Source organism: Aquarana catesbeiana, linkage group LG08 (genome assembly GCF_042186555.1).
Source record: "Aquarana catesbeiana isolate 2022-GZ linkage group LG08, ASM4218655v1, whole genome shotgun sequence".
NCBI lineage: Eukaryota > Metazoa > Chordata > Amphibia > Anura > Ranidae > Aquarana > Aquarana catesbeiana.
Window position 1 is genome coordinate 170274994 of NC_133331.1, and position 19677 is coordinate 170294670.

General features: G+C 42.2%; 1 protein-coding gene across 1 annotated transcript in view; it reads right to left on the reverse strand.

Moving 5' to 3' along the window:
* CDH23 (cadherin related 23) overlaps positions 1-19677 on the reverse strand; it is a 1935615-nt gene that overhangs the window by 971579 nt on the left and 944359 nt on the right. Inside the window, exon 12 of the mRNA XM_073596703.1 lies at positions 12649-12798. Coding sequence (XP_073452804.1) covers positions 12649-12798 — 150 coding nt within the window. The remainder of the gene's footprint in view (positions 1-12648; positions 12799-19677) is intronic.

Sequence of the window (19677 nt, forward strand, 5' to 3'; positions counted from 1 at the left end):
TACGAAATTTAAAGGGATATTACACTTTTATTGATTGACTTTAAGCATTATTAAAATCACTGCTCCTGAAAAAACGGCCGTTTTTAAAACTTTTTTTTGCATTGATCCATGTCCCCTGGGGCAGGACCCAGGTCCCCAAACACTTTTTATGACAATAACTTGCATATTAGCCTTTAAAATTAGCACTTTTGATTTCTCCCATAGACTTTTAAAGGGTGTTCCGCGGCATTCGAATTTGCCGCGAACACCCCAAATTGTTCGCTGTTCGGTGAACTTGCGAACAGCCAATGTTCGAGTCGAACATGAGTTCGACTCGAACTCGAAGCTCATCCCTATTACAAAGTATTAGCTGGAGTTTAGCTCAATTTGTTAGTCAAGTCCATCTAAATTTGCTAACTCTACCCTTTTTCCCCAGACTTAATTAAAGATATATCTGGCTACAAGTTGTGGGGTGCCATTATACCTAATATAAAGTATACTGAACAATTACCCTTTAGGATTGGCACTATGTAGGCACTTGGTAATAGTCAAATACTGAATTTTGTGGTATATAAAAATATAATTTTATTAATGCAAAACATTAAAAATTAGAACACATATCTGAAGTAATACAGTGCAGCCATATTGGCACAAGTGTAGCAAATTTCTGACAGAAAATTATATAATACAAAATAATATTAAATATAAATATACTTTTCTGTCAAAAATTTGCTACACTCGTGCCTATGTGGCTGCACTGTATTACTTCAGATGTGTGTTCTAATTTTTAATGTTTTGCATGAATCAAATTATATTTTTTATTTACCACAAAATCCCATTTTTGACTATTACAAAGTGTCTACATAATCCCAATCCAAGAGGGAAATTGTTTGATATATTTTTCCAGACACTGCTGTCCAAAAAGGTGTCTGCTTTACTATTTCATTCACAATGTAAAGCTTTGACCTGTTATCTCGATACCAATGTTATTCGAATGCCCCGTACACATGATCGGATTTTCAGACAACAAATGTCGGATGTGAGCTTGTTGGCAGAAAGTCCGACCGTGTGTATGCTCCATCGAACATTTGTTGTTGGACTTTCTGCCAACAAATGTTGGCTAGCAGGTTCTCAAATTTTCCGCCAACAAATGTTTGTTGTCGGACTTTCCAATTGTGTGTACACAAGTCAGTCGGATAAAAGTTCATGCATGCTTGGAATCAAGTACGAGCTGGAAGCGCTCAGTCTTGTAAAACTAGCGTTCCTAATGGAGATATCACGTAGGTCTTGTACGTCACTACGTTCGTAATTGTTGGCCAACATTTGTGTGACCATGTGTATGCAAGACAAGTTGGGGCCAACATCCTTCGAACAAAAGTCTACGGTTTTGTTGTCGGAAAGTCCGATCGTGTGTATGGGGCATAAGGGTAAACACATACACCTCAGAGAAAATATAAAAAAGACGTCTCTTGAGAACGCCCATGTGATGAAACGCGTTGGTATGTTACCAGAGGTGATGTCATGCAACCTACACCCAGAAGCGACGTCTCTGTATACCTGGGACTAAGTAGAAAGCACCCATCAAGAGTGGTATGCACGAACTACTAGCTGGTTTACCGCGGGACATACTATAGTGGATTTTAGAGTTTTTTACTGCGTATAATCCGCAGAGAAACTGCATAGTGCTATGCGTTTCCCAGCAAAGGAAAACATGCTGCGGTTTCCAATGTGTGGGCTGCAATGCTGCAAGGTGTAGCACCATTGAATATGAGTAGGATTATTGAGCTTTTATATTTGAATAAACATCAAAAGATTTTATACTATGGTGTATTCCCCTTATATTTTTATTTGACTCCTGTGTGTGTCCTGTGAGAGGAGTGTTGGATAAAGTGCACAGAGGAGGGGCGACCCCCTGGTGATAGTGAGTGTGGAGGAACACCAGAGCCACTGTGGATCCTTTGATAATAACGTGCTAGACATGACTCACCTAGTAGTGGGTGGTCAAAGGCCATCTGGTGAGTTCTCTGGTGTGGCAAAAGTGGTGGATCACTGGAGCACTTTGAAGATTGTTGACACATTTTGAAGAATTTGTTCCAGTTTTCTGGATTCCTGATAATCATGAAGAACTTTTTTTGCACAGCACTATAGCACTTTCTTAGCTTTGTATAGGAAGAGACTATTCATATTGCAAAGACACTTTGAATTGTTCAACATATTTTTCATATTTTCTCTGAGGTGTATGTGTTTGGTCTTGCGATAACAGGTCAGCACTGTATAGTTTAGAGTAAGATTGTGACATGCCCCTTTATAGGCATTTATATAAAGCTGCTTTACCTGTACTGTTATCCCAGTGCTGGTGATATTAATATTTTTATCATTCAGAATGTAAGCACCCTAAGACAGAGAGTGTGTTAGTGGCTGGATCACCAGTTGAAATAACAGAAAAAAAGCCTAAAAAGAGAAAATTCTTGTTTTTGGGTTTATTATAGCTTTAACTTACATCCAGTGCTCATTGTTTCCTTCTATAAGTCTAGCTGTTTTTTGCTTGTTTAAAATAAACATGTTAATAAAAGCAACATAAAACAATGCTTAATCAGTTAATGGTCATTAAAGTAGAATTAATGTATGAGCTATTCCTCTTTGGTGTTTTAAACAAGATCTTAATCCTAGCAGCTTAGTGTAGTGGTTGCTGGAATCTCTACAATCTTATTCTAGCTCCACAGATTTATGACTGGAAAAAGCAAGACACTAAAAAAAATTACAATCCAGACGGCAGGTAATGGTGGCGTTGTGGAAAAGAGCATTTATGTGCTATAAAACCTTTACAGCATTCTCTGTCAGGCAGCAACCTTTTTAAAACCCAAGTCCACAACAAAATGCTCACCGACACACTATTCTAAAGTATTAAGACTGAGATAACGAAAAAAAAAAAAAACTGAAGCTTACTGTATTAGATGTATATTTAGAAATAAGTCGATACCTGTTTGTTGAAAGAGCTACTGTGTTATCGTATGGTATTTCTCTCTTTATAAAAGTTGCTGTCTACTAATTACCCCCTGGATTAGTTCAGAATATCTCAAATGCCATTTGACATGTACATTTATAAACAGTATAAATATTTACTAAACAATTGCTTGTGGTAATTTTACACCGCTGCGACTTGTCATGCAATTTGACAGGTCCAAATCACATGACAAGTCGCACCCTCTTGTCGGCAATGGAACTGTTCAAATCGGTCTGACACCGACTTTGCAGTGCCGCAACAATTTGAAAAAAGAAGTTCCTGCTCTATTTTTGGCAATTTCAGATGCATGAAGTCACACAAATGTTATCCAAGTCGTGCTGACATAAAGCCTTGGAAATTATTGTTGGATTCAGTGTGAACCAGGGCTAAAACTTAATTCCAGGCTCATATTAAGAAAACACATCTTAGTCCAGGTATGTACTCATAAAAAAATATTGAAATGTGCTGTACAACGTACATAAAACTAGCATGCATACATGAACCCGTTACTAACACTCCAGGTTCACAGTATTGTAGTTTCCTTGTGACTGCATTTGCACCGGCACAGCAGCCCATTTATGTGAATGGGCTACTGTACCTGCAGAAATTACAGGGAGAAAAGGTCTCTGCACCTTTTCTAAAATTGCAGCCGCAGAGAAACTGCATAGGGCTATGCATTTCCCAGCAAAGGAAAACATGCTGCGGTTTCCAAACCGTGGGCTGCCATTAAGTATTAATTGCACCGCCTCACATCTGCTGCATGTTTTTAGTGCAGGAAAGCATGCAATTTACATGCTGTCCTACACCAGTGTGAAACAATCCTTAGACTTCACTGTATGTTTATTGTCAAACGTTTAAATATGCTTAGCAGAAGAAAGGTTAGAATGATGTTACATAGGGACTTAGTTATCCAGGTTGAAAAAAGCAGTGACCGATGCAGGACGTGTCATGCATTAAGCTCTGCATATCACAGTGGCTTATGGGGGAATAACTGATATCGGGCACCGACTTTGAACCTGACCTGTCACCACTCATTACAGCTGCTCTCCCTAGAACCGTATCATGCCGCTCCTGACCACTAGGAGCAAACCAAAGCCCACCAAGGAAGGCCTGCCGCGACCAGCTTCTAAAGATGGTGGTGCCAGATAGAGATCCACCCTCTTCCCACACTTCTCTCCCACTCTGTTCTGGGGGAGAAGACTCAGATAGCTGCACAGGTTCACAATCACCTGTCCCAGAATGAATACAGATATGTTCACTAAGGAGATACGGAAGCTGGGGCAGAGGCAGCTGATCTTAAATCCTGCATGGATAATGCAGTGACCACTCTGGAGGGCCTAGATGGAGAGTTAGATAACCTCAAAGAAGAAAATCTGCATTTACATGCCAAGTTTGAAGACCTAGAGAACATATTAAGGCATAGCAATCTTCGCATCTTAGGTATCCCAGAAATAGTTCTCGACCTACAAGCCACCATGACCCCCCTCCATCCCACTCAAGCATTTGGCGTTCAACCGAGTACATCATGCTTTGGTCCATCAAACTCCACACACGCCTTCTAGGGACATTATCATCAAGTTTCTGTGGTACCATACCAAGAAAAGCATTTTGCAGGGCATTCAAACCCAAGAACCCCTAAACTTTTAGGGACATGCTTACCAAGTCTTTACTGATCTTGCACCATCCACAATCACCAAGAGATGGGAAATGAAACCGGCACTACAGGTACATTATTTTGCCTACAGATGGGGGTTCGCATTTTGTTTCCTGTTCACCTACCTTGATTGTCAATACCCCACCCTACTGGAGATCCAATGCCACCTAGATGGCCTCCAGCTCGCCACAGCTTAAATGTCTCTGGGCAAACATCCTTCGAGTCCATGTTCCAGATCCCCTGCCTCTGGACCTCTAAAGACTGCAGACCATCTACTCAATCCCCACTTGCCTTAATACCAGCGAAGTACCACTCCTTACCAAAGGCTCCATCTCAAAGATCCAGCTCCCTGGGCTGAAGCAATCCTTTTTACTGAAGTTTTCCCAACCCTTTTGTTGTTGCATCTGCCTTTGCTGATGGAAAACCGGAACAATAAATATTTTGACTTTCTAATTAACACAGTTCTTACCAGCTTAGCTGTCCTGTAATGCTCCAAAGCCACAAGATGAATTCAGGCAACCCTTCATCTATCTCTACCTTCCATGTGATTACCACGAGTCGGTTGTCTACTGGCTCAACTATAAGGGACCCGATCTTTACAATGAATCCACTCAGCAGCAATCAAGATGACACATTTGCTGAAAATCCTGTACTTGTTCCAGGTGTTACCCATTAGGATCCTGACCCCAATCCCATGAGAACTTCAACAACAGCTCCTGATATTTATCTGGCACCTCCGAAGACCATAACTGGCTAAGCAAATCCTCTATCATTTGCCCTACATTTGCAGAAGTATTACCAGTTGGTTTAATTGGTCGCTCCAAACAAATATCACACTACAGCTGAAGTACCTTGGTATCTCTTGAAGTGGCAGACTGTGCTCCCATACCGATTAACATACGATTACTATTGCTACTTCCACCTCCCTTCACTTTACATTTCTTACAGTATCTTTATGGGATGACCTCATATTCTGGAGAGCTCCTGTCCCCCTTATGCCTTTAATGTTCTTTCTAAGCAATCCTGCCTTTCTGCCAGTATGGGAAAGCCCACATGCATGTCAGCACTGCATAGACCTAAACTTGAATGAAATGCGTTGCCTCCTGACATTCTGTAGTCCTAAGTCATTTCACATCTTGCAAGTGTATAATAAATTGCTTAGAACTGAAAATTTCCACTGCTTACAAGTTAAACACTTCAGTCTACAATGTCCTGAAAGGGAATGACCCTGATGCTACTCCATCATGCCTATATGCAGAAATGGGAATCAGATCTCAACATCACCCTGGAGTCACAACAATGTCAGCAAATCTGGGAAACCACTAAATTGTGCTCCCAGAATGTACTTGCACTTGAAACCAACTTAAAGTTATTGTACCATTGGTACCAAGTCGCAACTTAAGTCGCATATTAAGCCTCTTGCACACGATACTCCTGTTTGAGCATGTGCGGAAACCTGTGCTCGTATTCTCAATGTCAATAGAGAAATCTGTGTGAATTTGTGTGTAAATGCGCACAAATGCTTGCATGAGGTGTAACTTACTGACCAAAAATGCAGATTTTTCATTTTTTTCAGAGGAAAACGCCCAGTTGCATGGGCTCAGGAGTGTCTGGGGTTGGAGCAGGTTGTCCTGAAGGAGCAGGGTAAGAGGGGCTAGGAACCCTTGGTAGCATCCAGGTAGGTCGGGATTGTCCCATGGTTCTTTCAAACCTGCGTTGTCGCAGGCGTCGGTCAATTTGTATGGCCAACGTAATGAGGCTGTCCAAGGTCTTTGGTACCCTACCCTAGCCAGTTCAGGATCTGACAGTCCCATACGAAACTGATAGCGGAGGGCCTCATCATTCCAGTTGGTGTCAGCAGCCCAACGCCTGAATTCGGCAACGTAGACTTCTACAGATCTGCGGCCCTGCTGTAGAGAGTGGAGTGCTGCTTCCGCAGTTGCCGATAATTGTTGATCCTCGTACAGCTGTGCCATGGCATCCAGAAATATGGTCAGGTTAGTCAGGGTCATGTCCGTCTGTTTTAGGAGACGATGTGCCTCATCGAGCCAGATGGGCACTATTCTTCTCTAGATTCTCTTTCCATGTGACATACCGGCCCGGCTCAAAGAACACAAAACCAGATGCCTTGTCCCGTATGTTCAGCGACTCTGGAACAGCTGCCTCCTCAGACACCATCCTACCTATGGAAAATTTTCTTCTGGTACAGGAAGATCTACACCCGGGTCAAACAGGCTTCTGTCAATGTTCCTAGCTCGCTGGAAACCAAGCTGCTGGCAAAAGATGGTCTGCTGTGGTACAATGATAACATTTTCATACCCGAGAGTCTCCGGGTCACCATACTCGAACTTTGTCATGACCATGCCCTAGCGGGGCACTTTGGTGTTTCCAAGACGGCAAATTTGGTACATCGCACCTTTTGGTGGCCCCAGGTTGCCAAGGACTGTAAGGACTATGTGGAATCTTGCCCTATCTGTGCTCGGAGCAAGTGCAACCGAACTAAGGCCTGGGGTTTGCTCAAACCCTTACCCGTCCCAGACAGGCCCAAATCTATTTCAATGGATTTCATTGTGGAGCTCCCTCCCGCAGACGGTCATTCTGCTATATTTGTAGTCGTTGACCGGCTATCCAAGATGGCACACTTTATCCCGTTGAAAGGAACACCATCTGCCCCTGAAATGGCACAAGTTTTCATCAGGGAGATTGTCCAGCTTCACGGAATTCCTGTTAACATCACCTCGGATAGGGGTGTTCAGTTCACCTCCAGGTTCTGGAAAGCTTTATGCAAAAAACTTGGCATCGAATTGTCCTTCTCCTCTGCCTACCACCCACAGACTAACGGGCAGACGGAGAGGACCAACCAGACTCTTGAGTAGTACCTGCTGTGTTTTTCTTCATTTTCCCAGGACGACTGGTTGTCCCTATTGCCACTGGCTGAGTTTGCTTACAATAACTCTATTCATTCTTCCATAAATTAAATTCCCTTTTTCGCCAACTACAGATACCACCCATCATTCTTACCCAACTCTCTTCCAGAATGTCCGGTGCCAGCTGCTTTCGAAACTTTAAATTTTTTCTATTCAAACAACAAATTATTACAGGAAGCCATGGCCAAGGTGCAGGAACGTAACAAAGAAATCTTTGACAGAAAGAAACGGGGAGAACTAGTCCTGAAACCCGGGGATCGGGTGTGGCTATCCACGGTTAACCTAAGGCTTGCTTGCCCCTCTATTAGGGCGTACACACGGTCGGACTTTGTTCGGACATTCTGACAACAAAATCCTAGGATTTTTTCTGACGGATGTTGGCTCAAACTTGTTTTGTCTACACACGGTCGCACAAAGTTGTCGGAAAATCAGATCGTTCTAAACGCGGTGACGTAAAACACGTACGTCGGGACTATAAACGGGGCAGTGGCCAATAGCTTTCATCTCTTTATTTATTCTGAGCATGCGTGGCACTTTGTCCATCGGATTTGTGTACACACGATCGGAATTTCCGACAACGGATTTTGTTGTCGGAAAATTTTATCTCCTGCTCTCCAACTTTGTGTGTCGGAAAATCCGATGGAAAATGTCCGATGGAGCCCACACACGGTCGGAATTTCCGACAACACGCTCCGATCGGACATTTTCCATCGGAAAATCCGACCGTGTGTACGGGGCATAAGAAGTTGGGTCCTAGGTTCGCAGGTCCCTTTTCAGTGAAAAGAAGGATCAATGAGGTGGCCTATGAGTTGGAACTGCCGGAGTCCTTTTGGGTACACCCCGTCTTCCATGTCTCCCTACTTAAGCCCGCTGTCGCTAATCCCTTTCCGGGACGAAGTTCCGACCCCCCTGAACCTGTGATTGTTAATGGGGAAGAAGAATATGAAGTAGAGGCAATCATGGACTGTCGGAAGAGGAATAATCAGATCCAATTCTTGGTGAAGTGGAAGGGTTACGGCCCGGAAGAAAATTCCTGGGAACCGGAAAATAACATCCAGGCCAAGAGATTAATCCTGTCCTTCAAGAGAACTCACCCTGAAAAGCTGGCCTGGTTGGGCATCCAGAGGCTGCCCCTTGGAGGGGGGCAATGTCAGGAAAGGCCTGCTGAGGTCAGTGGTTATGTGCGCGCGCCCATGCGCGCCAGTGCGTGCGGCCATTGGCGCCAGAAATGCTATTTAAACCCTGTCATTACAGATGAATCTTGCTGCCAGATCTACAGTGTTCCCTGAGAGTTTCCTGAGTTCCTGATCAGTTCCTGTGGCTACCGGCTTGCCTTGTGACTATCCTTGCCTTCCGCCTGAACCTGACCCCGGCCTGTCTACGACCCTGCTCCTGCCTGATCCTTTGGCTTATCCATACCAGTCTGTTGTCTATCCGGCTTGCCTAGTGACCTTCCCTCAAGCCTTCTGCATCTGTTCCAGTACTGCTCTCCAGCGTATGACCCAGCCTGCCTGACCCTCCTGTGTCTCTATCTTTGCGACCATCCACCTGAATTTTGTGAGTGTCTGCTCTCCTGCTTCAGCTTCCTGTCTGCTGCATTCCACCTGCTGTACCTGCTGTCAAGCTTCGTCGGAGCATCAGATCTGCATTCCAGCTGTTGATCCTGCCAGGCACTCATGCTGTCCTGCACTCCTGTGCCTCCTGTCAGCTCTATCAGGGGCTGCGAGTCAGGACTGTAAGGGAGGCCTCTTTCTGCATATCGGGCTCAATAACCAGGTACGTGACAGTTATTAAGTCCTTTTTGGAGTTGACATTCTGAAGCTAAATATAACAAATCAATAATTGCGCTAATACAAAAAAACGTAAAAATGTAGTGCAGGGAATAGCTGCACCAGATTTTGCACTCTCCAGGGCGGGGCAAGGGCGCTGACGTCACCGCATATGCTGGCTCGTGGTCCGTGGAATGATCGGAGGTGAATATCTAACATAACTGAGCGTGTTTACCCTAGTGTCAGACTGACACTATGTACATATTGCAATTCGGTGGGCGCTGAGAGAGATACCGTGATTGGCTGTGGATCTACATACCACCAAACAGCGACTGCCGTCCCGGATGAGACTCCCCGTTAAGATCTCTTCAACCAGACATCCCTGGGATCGTTGGATCCCACAAGCCCGTATGACACTCCACCGTACGGTGACTGTGTCCATCCCCTCTGGTAAGGGTATCTATTTCTATTGTTTGCTGTGTTGATTTGGATTTTTGGAAGATTTGGATGCAAAGTGTCTCCCCTGCACACAGAGCTTGCTTCAGTTCCTATTCCATGCGTGGGTCTGACACCGCATACGCCCACGAACCCCCAGTTCCTGTGGACCTATATAGGATTCACTACACATTTATGGACTTTTTTCCTTTATGTGTTAATCTTACCACATTTTTACTTATTTGCCTTAAGTTTTGTAATTCAGCACTTATCACAAATACACATTTAGACATTCTGAAGCTCCCTGGAGAGGCGCTGTTCAACTTGAAGCCAGATGGACTCGCCAAATGTAAATTTCTATTAACAACTTCCATTTTTACAGCTACTAAACAAATTATAGCTAAAGTCTAGCTGTTGGATTCTTTTTCATTAGCAGCAGTAAAATCCAAAGTTCATTGGATGCTTACCAATGACAAGCTAGCCTCTAAGCTCACCGACACAATGCGTAATTTCCACAAAACCTGGGATCCACGGATCTCAAAATGTATGCCATCAGATTTTGACCGCAGCTTCCTAGACTTATGAGAAGCAAACCCCCCTCATTTGCTACCAAGACAGTGCCTTTGTGATTTCTGCGATGCTCCTCTCTACCTCTCTATTCTCCCCTTTTCTATTTCTTCTTTCTTCCTTCTCTACTTCTACAGGTCTTCCCCTGTCCACTTAAGCTGAAAGCTTGAAAGAGCCCCAAGATTATATATTGCTCTCTTCTTAACATATTGTACCATGTTGAACCGTTTGAAGAAGACTATTCTATAATGTTGGCCTACCCACCATTTTTGTATGTATATTGTCTTTTAAAGGCTCTGTACTTACTACTATCAAAAATAATAAAAATGTATTGAAGGAAGAAAGACACAAAGTTTCTTCAATGTGCTTCTTCTCTTTCATTAACCAACTGCATGCAGGTGGCCAGGCTGTAGTGCTTAGCTGTAGTAAAGAAATTTAAGTCACTGACCTGTTTCTGCTGTCTGACAGAGGGTGCCTGGATAACAAAACTACTTTACCAAAGTTACAAATCTTTTGTATTTCAAATGTGTGCTTAGGCATTTGCCTTAAGTTCAGCTTTAAATAACCAAATGCATACTCAGATATATTGTAAATATAGTCATTAAAGCGGAGTTCCACCCAAAAATGGAACTTCCGCTTTTCAGATTCCTCCCCCCGTCCGGCGTCACATTTGGCACCTTTTTGGGGGGGGGAGCAGATACCTGTATAATCCAGGTATTTGCTCCCACTTCTGCGCAGTAGGGAACCAGGCTGTGAAGCCGCAAGGCTTCACTTCCTGATTCCCTTACTGAAGATGTCGGCGCCTTCACCCGAGAGCCAAGGGACAGATCGGCTTCTGGTGAGGACATCATGGGCAACCTGGACAGGTAAGTGTCCATATTTTAAAAGTCAGCAGCTGCAGTAAAAAAAAAAAAAAAAAAAAATCAGCTTTAATAGCAATTTCTAAATATCTATGCTGATATGAATTTCATTTAGATTACAGTATAATCTTCTGTATCTGGCAAAAGCAGATACATGTATAACTGACTGGTAATTTTAGTAAGAGCATCATTGTGCTGGGCTGCTGCCTCAAATATAACCAGATTATTGAAATACACTCTACATTATTGGGCTGTTTTAAAATAGCAGTACAAACTGTAAGGACAATATAAAAAGTAACTCAAAGCAACCAATAGTCCATACTCATATTATTTTAAAGTGTCTAGGTAACACTGGGAATTACCACAATGGGGCATTAATTTAGTTGTGTGATACTCTCAAATCATAGTCCTCTGTGTTTGTCCCACTGTTTGTCCCACTGTAGGTAACAGATGGCAAATAGAAAACACCACAGCATGATAACAATCTAAAGCAGAGACTGGTAACACATGGTTAGAACAACCAGTGGATTTATAACTGAAAGATACCGGAGTTCAGAACCAGAACACCAGAATACCACAAAGAAGCAAGGATCATCCTTCCTGCTGAAGCCCCATCCCAGTGCAATGATTGCTATAGATATCTGCTGCCTACCATCCTAATGCAGTGATTAGTGTTTATCTGGTGCCTACCATCCCAAATGCAGTGATTGGTGTTTATCTGGTGCCTACCATCCCAAATGCAGTGATTGGTGTTTATCTGGTGGCTACCATTCCAGTGCAGTGGTTGGTATTTTATTTATATCTGGTGCCAACTATGCCAGTGCTGTGATTGGTATTTATATCTGGTGCCTGGTGACATCAGAGGCAATTAGCCTAATGGCGCGGCACATGCTCCATAAAAAGTGCTAGGTCAAGTCAATGAAAAGTAAACAAAAGGACAACACACTGACCAGGGAAGCTGTTTTGATCATAACAAAGAAATTGTTGGTAAATGTTTCCTGAGGTTACTACACTTTTCACCTCATCTCTGCTCTATTGAAGCATATAGGTGTCTTCATTCATGTGACCGAAAATACAAGCTGCATCTAAAATAAGCCAGGTTGTATATCTGCTGCAATCTGTGAATAGAACTGTTATATTGCAGTATTTAACCCTCCAAAACACTACACAGTTCTCTAAAGAACAATATAAATGCAGATGTGTAAAACAGCAACTTTTTATAGCTCACTTAGAAGTATTTAGTTATTTATCATAAAGAAAGCAGGGATGTTTTCGATCATGATGAAAATGTAAAAAAAAAAATACCTTTCAGCACTACAAGAAGCCTAATGTTCTCCAGAAGAGATTGCAACCGTATACAACAACCATATACCTCAGGCAACAGAAGTGCTTGCAAAGTAAAGATATTTCAGCATTTACTCTATCACATTGTATATGGTAAAATGATTCTTACAGAGAACTCATAACGTGGAATTGTCTCGAAGTCCAGCTGCACGGCAACTCGCACACGGATATCTGCCTTTCCTTGGACAGAAGTTGGAGAAATGATGAAATGGTTGGAGTTGTTTCCCACCAGGTAAACATCAAAGGCACTGTTCATACCCTGTGTAAGAATATTAAAACAATAATTTCAGCTGATAAATGAATAGACACATTATATAGTCAGTAAACACACTAGCCAATAGGATTTGCAGAAATTCATTTATACACATTACCACTACTTGAGTTCTGCTCTGTTACGTTTTACCTTAAATATTTTTCTTCTATTTATGAATATTCCACTTTTTGTAGTTCCTTGCTTACTAGTTACTAACATCCTTAGGTTCTTGAGACACACCTAAAAAGCAGTTATGTAAATGGAAAGAGTGGCACAGAATGTCTCTCAGTGACAGGAGGTTTTTCCACTCTTTAGTAGAACAGCCGGTATTTTTATGCCTTATTTTAATGTTTTACAATTTCAACGTTATGCACAGTGCATTAGAGTACAGAGTCATTCACATCATTTATTCTTGCAACAGACGTTACAAGCTATTGTCCTTGAAACAACCTTAAAGACCACAACCACAAATTACCAGTATTGTATTGGAAATTGGTAGAAGAGAGGCAACATACAGTAAATACATGAAAAACATATTAGATGCATGTAGTTTGTGATCCAAAAATTAAAAACTGGTCCTACTCACTAAATTACATGAACATATTCTAGATTTGATCAAACGTTCGGTATATTATTCAGGTATTGATTTGATTCTAGGGGGAACTGATTGAGGTGGGAGACCCAACTCAAACTATCCAATCCCCCCATTTAGATTTCCTGTCAACTCATTTTCTCTTAACCACCCAAATATTGCCACAATGTTTTGTTTATTGAAGACGCTGCCAGACCTTTTGAACTGCAGTCCTCCCACCTCCTGGTAAATGTTGTTTCAGACATCTTTAGATCATTACCTCTCCAGGTAAATGCTAAGTGTGGTATCTGTGCATTATGTGCAGATACAGCACTCTACAAAGTAGATATACATGGGGTTGATTTACTAAAACTGGAAATTGCAAAATCTGGTGCAGCTCTGCATGGTAGCAAATCATCTTCTAACTTCAGCTTGTTCAATTAAGCTTTCACAAAAAAACCCCTAGAAGCCGATTTGTTTCTATGCAGGGCTGCACCAGATTTTGCAATTTCCAGTTTTAGTAAATCAACCCCACAGTATAGCTCTTGGGTCTACATTACTTAACCACTTCAGTCCTGGAAGGATTTACCCCTTCCTGACCAGAGCAATTTTTGAGATTGGGTACTGCGTCACTTTAACTAACAATTGTGCGGTCGTGCGACGTTGTGCCCAAACAAAATTGATGTCCTTTTTTCCCCACAAACAAAACTTTCTTTTGGTGGTATTTGATCACCTCTGTGGTTATTATTTTTTGCGCTATAAACAAAAAAAAAGAGCGACAATTTTGAAAAAAACGTATTTTTTTTTACTTTTTGCTATTATAAATATCCCCCAAAAATATATAAAAAAAATATTTTTTTTCCTCAGTTTAGGCCGATATGTATTCTTCATATTTTTGGTAGAAAAAATCGCAATAAGCGTATATTGATTGGTTTGCGCAAAAGTTATTGCATCTACAAAATAGGGGATAGTTTTATGGCATTATTTTTATTTTTTTTTTTTATTGGTAATGGCAGTGATCTGCGATTTTTGTCGGGACTGTGACATTATGGCGGACTCATCAGACATTTTTTACACTATTTTGGGACCATTGTCATTTATACAGTGATCAGTGCTATAGAAATTCATTGATTACTGTGTAAATGACACTGGCAGTGAAGGGGTTAACCACTAGGGGGCGATGAAGGGGTTAAGGGTGTCCTAGGGAGTGATTCTAATTGTGGGGGGGAGCTGTAACACACATGACAGCGATCACTGCTCTCAATGACAGAGAGCAGTGATCTCTGTCCTGTCACTAGGCAGAATGGGGAAATGCTTTGTTTACAAAAGCATCTCCCCGTTCCACCTCTCTGTGACACGATTGTGGGCAGCTGGCGGACATTGAGTTCATGGGACCCGCGGTCACGGTCACTGTGAACGCACCTGCATCGCCACTTCTTAAAGGGGATGTACCTGTACGCCCTTTTGCCCACCAGCGCCATTCTGCCGACGTATATCGGCGTGCGCTGGTCGGGAAGCGGTTAAGACTTCATAAGGGGACAAAAATAAAAGTGTGCGTATAAGGTATAATGTTCTGTGCAGGGCAAGGTGACACACTTTTTTAAATAATACGTTAAATGACCTGAAGCCAATCCTTAAAGTATAACTTTTACTTTCTGGAAAGAGTGAAGAGGGATAAGAACAATTATCAGTTTTTTACTACTGTCTGTGCCCCTGTTATGGAGCTTTACCCTCTCTATTTATCCTATTTACCATTATCACAATAGAGAAAATAAAATAAAATACAATACATTTTGGGTTTACACCAGAAGAATATAGGGAATATTTTCTTATTGGGACAATAGTGCTGGTAACCTTGGTGACATTGTTAATTTTGACGTTGAATTTCAATTTAACCTCCGTCGGCATTTCTGATGGAAAAATTTAGAACATGTTCTCTATCTCAGTCCTTTGGAAATGCCGACAGAAAAAGTCAGATGGGGCATACACACGGTCGGAATATCCGACCAAAAGCTCTCATTGGACTTTTTCTGTCGGAAATTCAGACCATGTGTACTGGGCATTCGTTTTATTCATAGTCTTTTGCCTAAAATGCAATTTAGTCTACTAAAATCTCCAGTATCATAAACAAAAATATTGTTTTTTGACAAACAGAAGTGCAACTTTAACCCTTTCACTGCCAAGTCCGTACGCCGCGCAGACCTACAGAAGTGCCTGCAGGTGACCAAGTCCATACGGCCCTCATTTCTCCCTCTCTTATAAGCTTATGGTCACTGCAGTGACCATAAGCTCATATCAGAATTGTTCAGCAGATCTCTGCTGAACAATTCTATAACTTTGATCAGTTATAAACCCTAAATGTGACTGCCCCCCCACCCATGACGCAGCTTCCCTGCCCCCTGCCACGCCACCTCCCACCACTCCCTTTCATCTTAAACTGCCCCCCCTCCTTTACTGTCCCCTTCACCCCCCCCGTCTCCCCCCCCTGCACTGATCCGACCCCCTCAACCCAATCCAATCCCCCAGCAAACCGGATCTCCCACAGCCACCATCATGAGCCGGCATCCCTCCTCTGCCACTCCCACCAGCTTCTGGTGCTGCATGGGGTTTGGGGAGACTCAGATGTGTCCCCCCGCTGGTCAGATCACCCCCCCAACTGCCCCGGTACCCCCGATTCATGGCTGCTCTGAGCGCCATCTCTCTTTCCCCCCACTGCTTGTATCTTCCCTCTGCACAGATCACCATATGTCAAGCTGGGGATTGCGGTTGGGGGGGGAGGGAGGAAGCGGTGCATATGGGGGTGAAGTTGGAGCTTGGGGGGCTTGATAAACATGTGTTTACCAAATCCCACCTATGTACAATGGTTATAGTCAGCGATCGCTGCTATATCCACTGACAGCTGATCATTGTACCCGCGAGTGTGTTAAAATGTATCAGACTGACATTCTTTTAATTAATGGAATCTCTATACAGATTCCAATCATTCACGTAAAGCACTACAGAGAAAGGGACTATCTTCAGTCCCTTTCTCTGTCTCAGAAATAGACATATGGGGGTCTGTTTAGACCTCTGAAATCTCACCAAAGACCCCCTCCCCCAAAAAAAATAAAAAATTAAAAAAAGTTAACAATGAATGTAAAAAAAAATGTAAAAATTGCAAAAATGGTCTGGCCACCTGAGTGTAGAAAATGGAGCAGAGGCCTGGCAGCAAAAGGGTTGGGATATAAAAAAAACAAAAAATGTAAACTTTATCAGCTGTAATGTCATTGCAAATATTACCTGAATAAACAAACTTAACAGTTCTCTGTTAACAATGAAAACAAATATCAAGTAACATTTTTATAAATAAAACCTAGTTTCATAAACAAGAATATTGCTTTTTGACCAATGTTAATGTTGACGTCAAATTTCAATTTAGTTTTAGTCATATTCTTTCGAATAAAATGCCATTTTAGTTTTAGTCATATTTTAGTCATCTGATTGGAAACTGAATTTTATTTCTGTTTAGTTTTCCTCACTGAAAACCTGCAGCTGATGAAAATATTTTCATCAACAAAATCAACGCTGCTTGGTGACAATCAGGGATTCCCTTTCTTTGAAGGGATTTCCTCTCAATCCCTGTTTTGGCTATCAGATGGAAAGTAAGGCGAAATATCCTCAATGGGTAATATGGTCAAAAAACAGGAGTTTTAATTCTATCCAAAATTAAAAAATAGGAACTTTGACTTACCTGTAAATTCCTTATCTTGAAGTATGGTACAGGACACAGGACTGGTATTCATAGGCCAGGGGCTATATGCCACTACCTTTATTTGATTGAACACTGGCAAACACTATGGGGTAGATTTACTAAAACTGGTGCACTCAGAATCTGTGTTCAATTAAGCCTGTTCAATTAAGCTTTGCCAATAAAACCTGAAAGCTCATTGGTTTCTATACAGAGTTGCACCAGATTTTGCACTCTCCACTAAGGTTGTTAAAGCAAGCAACTGTTCAATTAAGCAGGGAGGAATAGGGGACCTTGGGCCAGCAAGTTTCATCCATTTAGAGTCAAAGGCTCATCTGCCAGAAGTCTGAGTATGTCTGTGTACAATGTTCTTCTAGGCAAATATGATGCTATGAGAATTACATAGACCCTTTCCACCTCTATCTTGTACAGTAAACAAGGAAGGATGTTCAGATGAGAAAAAGCATAAACCAGGTATTTAATCCAAGGAATCACCAAAGTGTTCATTGCAAAGCCCAGGGGATTCCAGGTCTTGGATAAAAATTTGTTCAGCTTGTTGTTGAACCCTCAGTCCACATCTAGTATTCCCCACTTTTAAAAGAGATGTTTTAGGATCTCAGGGTACAGAGACCACTACCCCAAGTCTAGATATTGGTGGCTTAGAAAATATGCCTGCCAACTGTCCACTCAGAACGTGGATGTCTGAGAGAGGTGGAATGTAAGTTTCTGCCACTAAGGGGAATTACACTCATGCCATTTAGGGCTGCTAAGATTCTGGTGCTCCCTTAATGATTTATGTAGGCCAACAAAGAAAAATTCTGGATAGCTGCACTCCTGAAAAAGGAGTGCAGTCATCCAAAATATTTCTGTGTGGCTCCTACGTGGCTGGTGAGCCGGGCTATCACCCTTACACAGTAGCGCAGCAGTGTTTACATGTGCAAGGAGCAAGGATACCTGGAGCAGTGTGATTTTTTTTAATGTTTAAGCCAATTTATGTAGACCACGTGACTCTTATTGCGTGACCATGTAGAAGGGAGGTTAAAGAGATAATCCGATGGCTCTCAGTACCAGAATGTTGATGGGTAGTATTGACTCCTCAGGGGACTCTAGACAATCAGTGAGTTGTAAACTCCATCCTAGAGTTATCTCACATCTGTCATTACCAAGTCTTAAGTCCTGTGAAGGAATAATTTCTCAAATCCAGGGCAGGATTGGAAAGTCATCATCCCAGGAAGATCTTTGCTTAACTGGATGGAAGCATTGTGTGTTTCAAAGATTGGATCCGCTTTTTCCTTGTCTTGAGGATTAAAAGGTTCTGGAGTGAAACTAGGCTAAGGAAACTGCCTTGAAGGAGGCCACTATGAGTCCCAAAACACTTATGCAGAAGGTAATTGAGGGGTTTCATTGTGACCTGTAGGTCCGAGATTAGACCCAGGTTCTCAAGACAATGTAAAGGCTTATGAGCAGATTTTGAAAAGCTGATTATCCAGCCAAAAGTGTGAAGGAACTGAATAGTCCTCTGAGTGTTGGTAGACAAGGTTCTGGCTGATGAGTCCTACAGCAATAGGTCTTTCAGGTATGAATGCCCTGTGTTCGTAGAAGAGCCAAAAGCAGGGCAGGGACTTTTGTTAGCACTTGGGGTACAGAAAAGAGCCGAATGTCAGTGACAAAAACTGAAAGTGCTCATCTCTCACAGAAAAATGTAGGAAGTGCTGGTGTGATGGGAATATAGACACATGCATCTTGTATGTCTACTGATGCAAGAAATTCCCTTTATCTGAGGGAAGCAGAGACAGATCCAATTGATTACACCTCAAATTCTGGAACATGAAGAAATCTGTTTAAAGATTTCAAGTCCAGTATTGGACAAATGCCCCAATTTTGTTTTGGGACTGTAGATAGGTTTGAATTGGAACGTTGAAACCATTGTTCTGAAGGAATTGGTACAACTTCTCCTTGTGCCTGAAGCTGGTGCAAGTCAAATCTGCCTTTCTTTGATCAGAAGATGGCAGAAAGGAAGCAGGCACAGGCATTAAATGCACAGGTATCAAAACTCTATATTGTACCCCTTTGATATGAGAGACAGGTGCAAAGGTCAAAAGATGTTTCCCCACTCAGAGGAGTGTGGGTGCCCATTCATAGTAAGGAGGGCTTCCATGAAGATGTGGTATGCTTGGTGGGCCAGGACTAGCGACAGAGGAAAATGTTAAGCCTTGGTTTTGAGGTTGACACCTGGGGAGAATGGAAGGATCCCTTTGAGTAGAGGTAGAAGCAGTAGGAGACTTATTTTTTATTTTTATTGTTTCTGTGGGATAGGAATACCTTTTTCCTGGTTACTTTGAAAAATATGTCATGGGATTCCCCAGAGAGGGGTTCACCATCAAATGGCATGGATAGAAGGAATTTCTTTCTTAAATGGGCATTCAGCAGACCAAGCTTTTAGTCACAAAATCCTGCGCATATTCACAGAGATAAGAGAGATGCTTGAAACAAGTTGAATGACATTTTCATGCGCATTAACACAATACACTAGGGCTAAAGGCTTCTGTTGTGATTGTTCGAAGAGTGCAAGGCCTCCATAAACAGG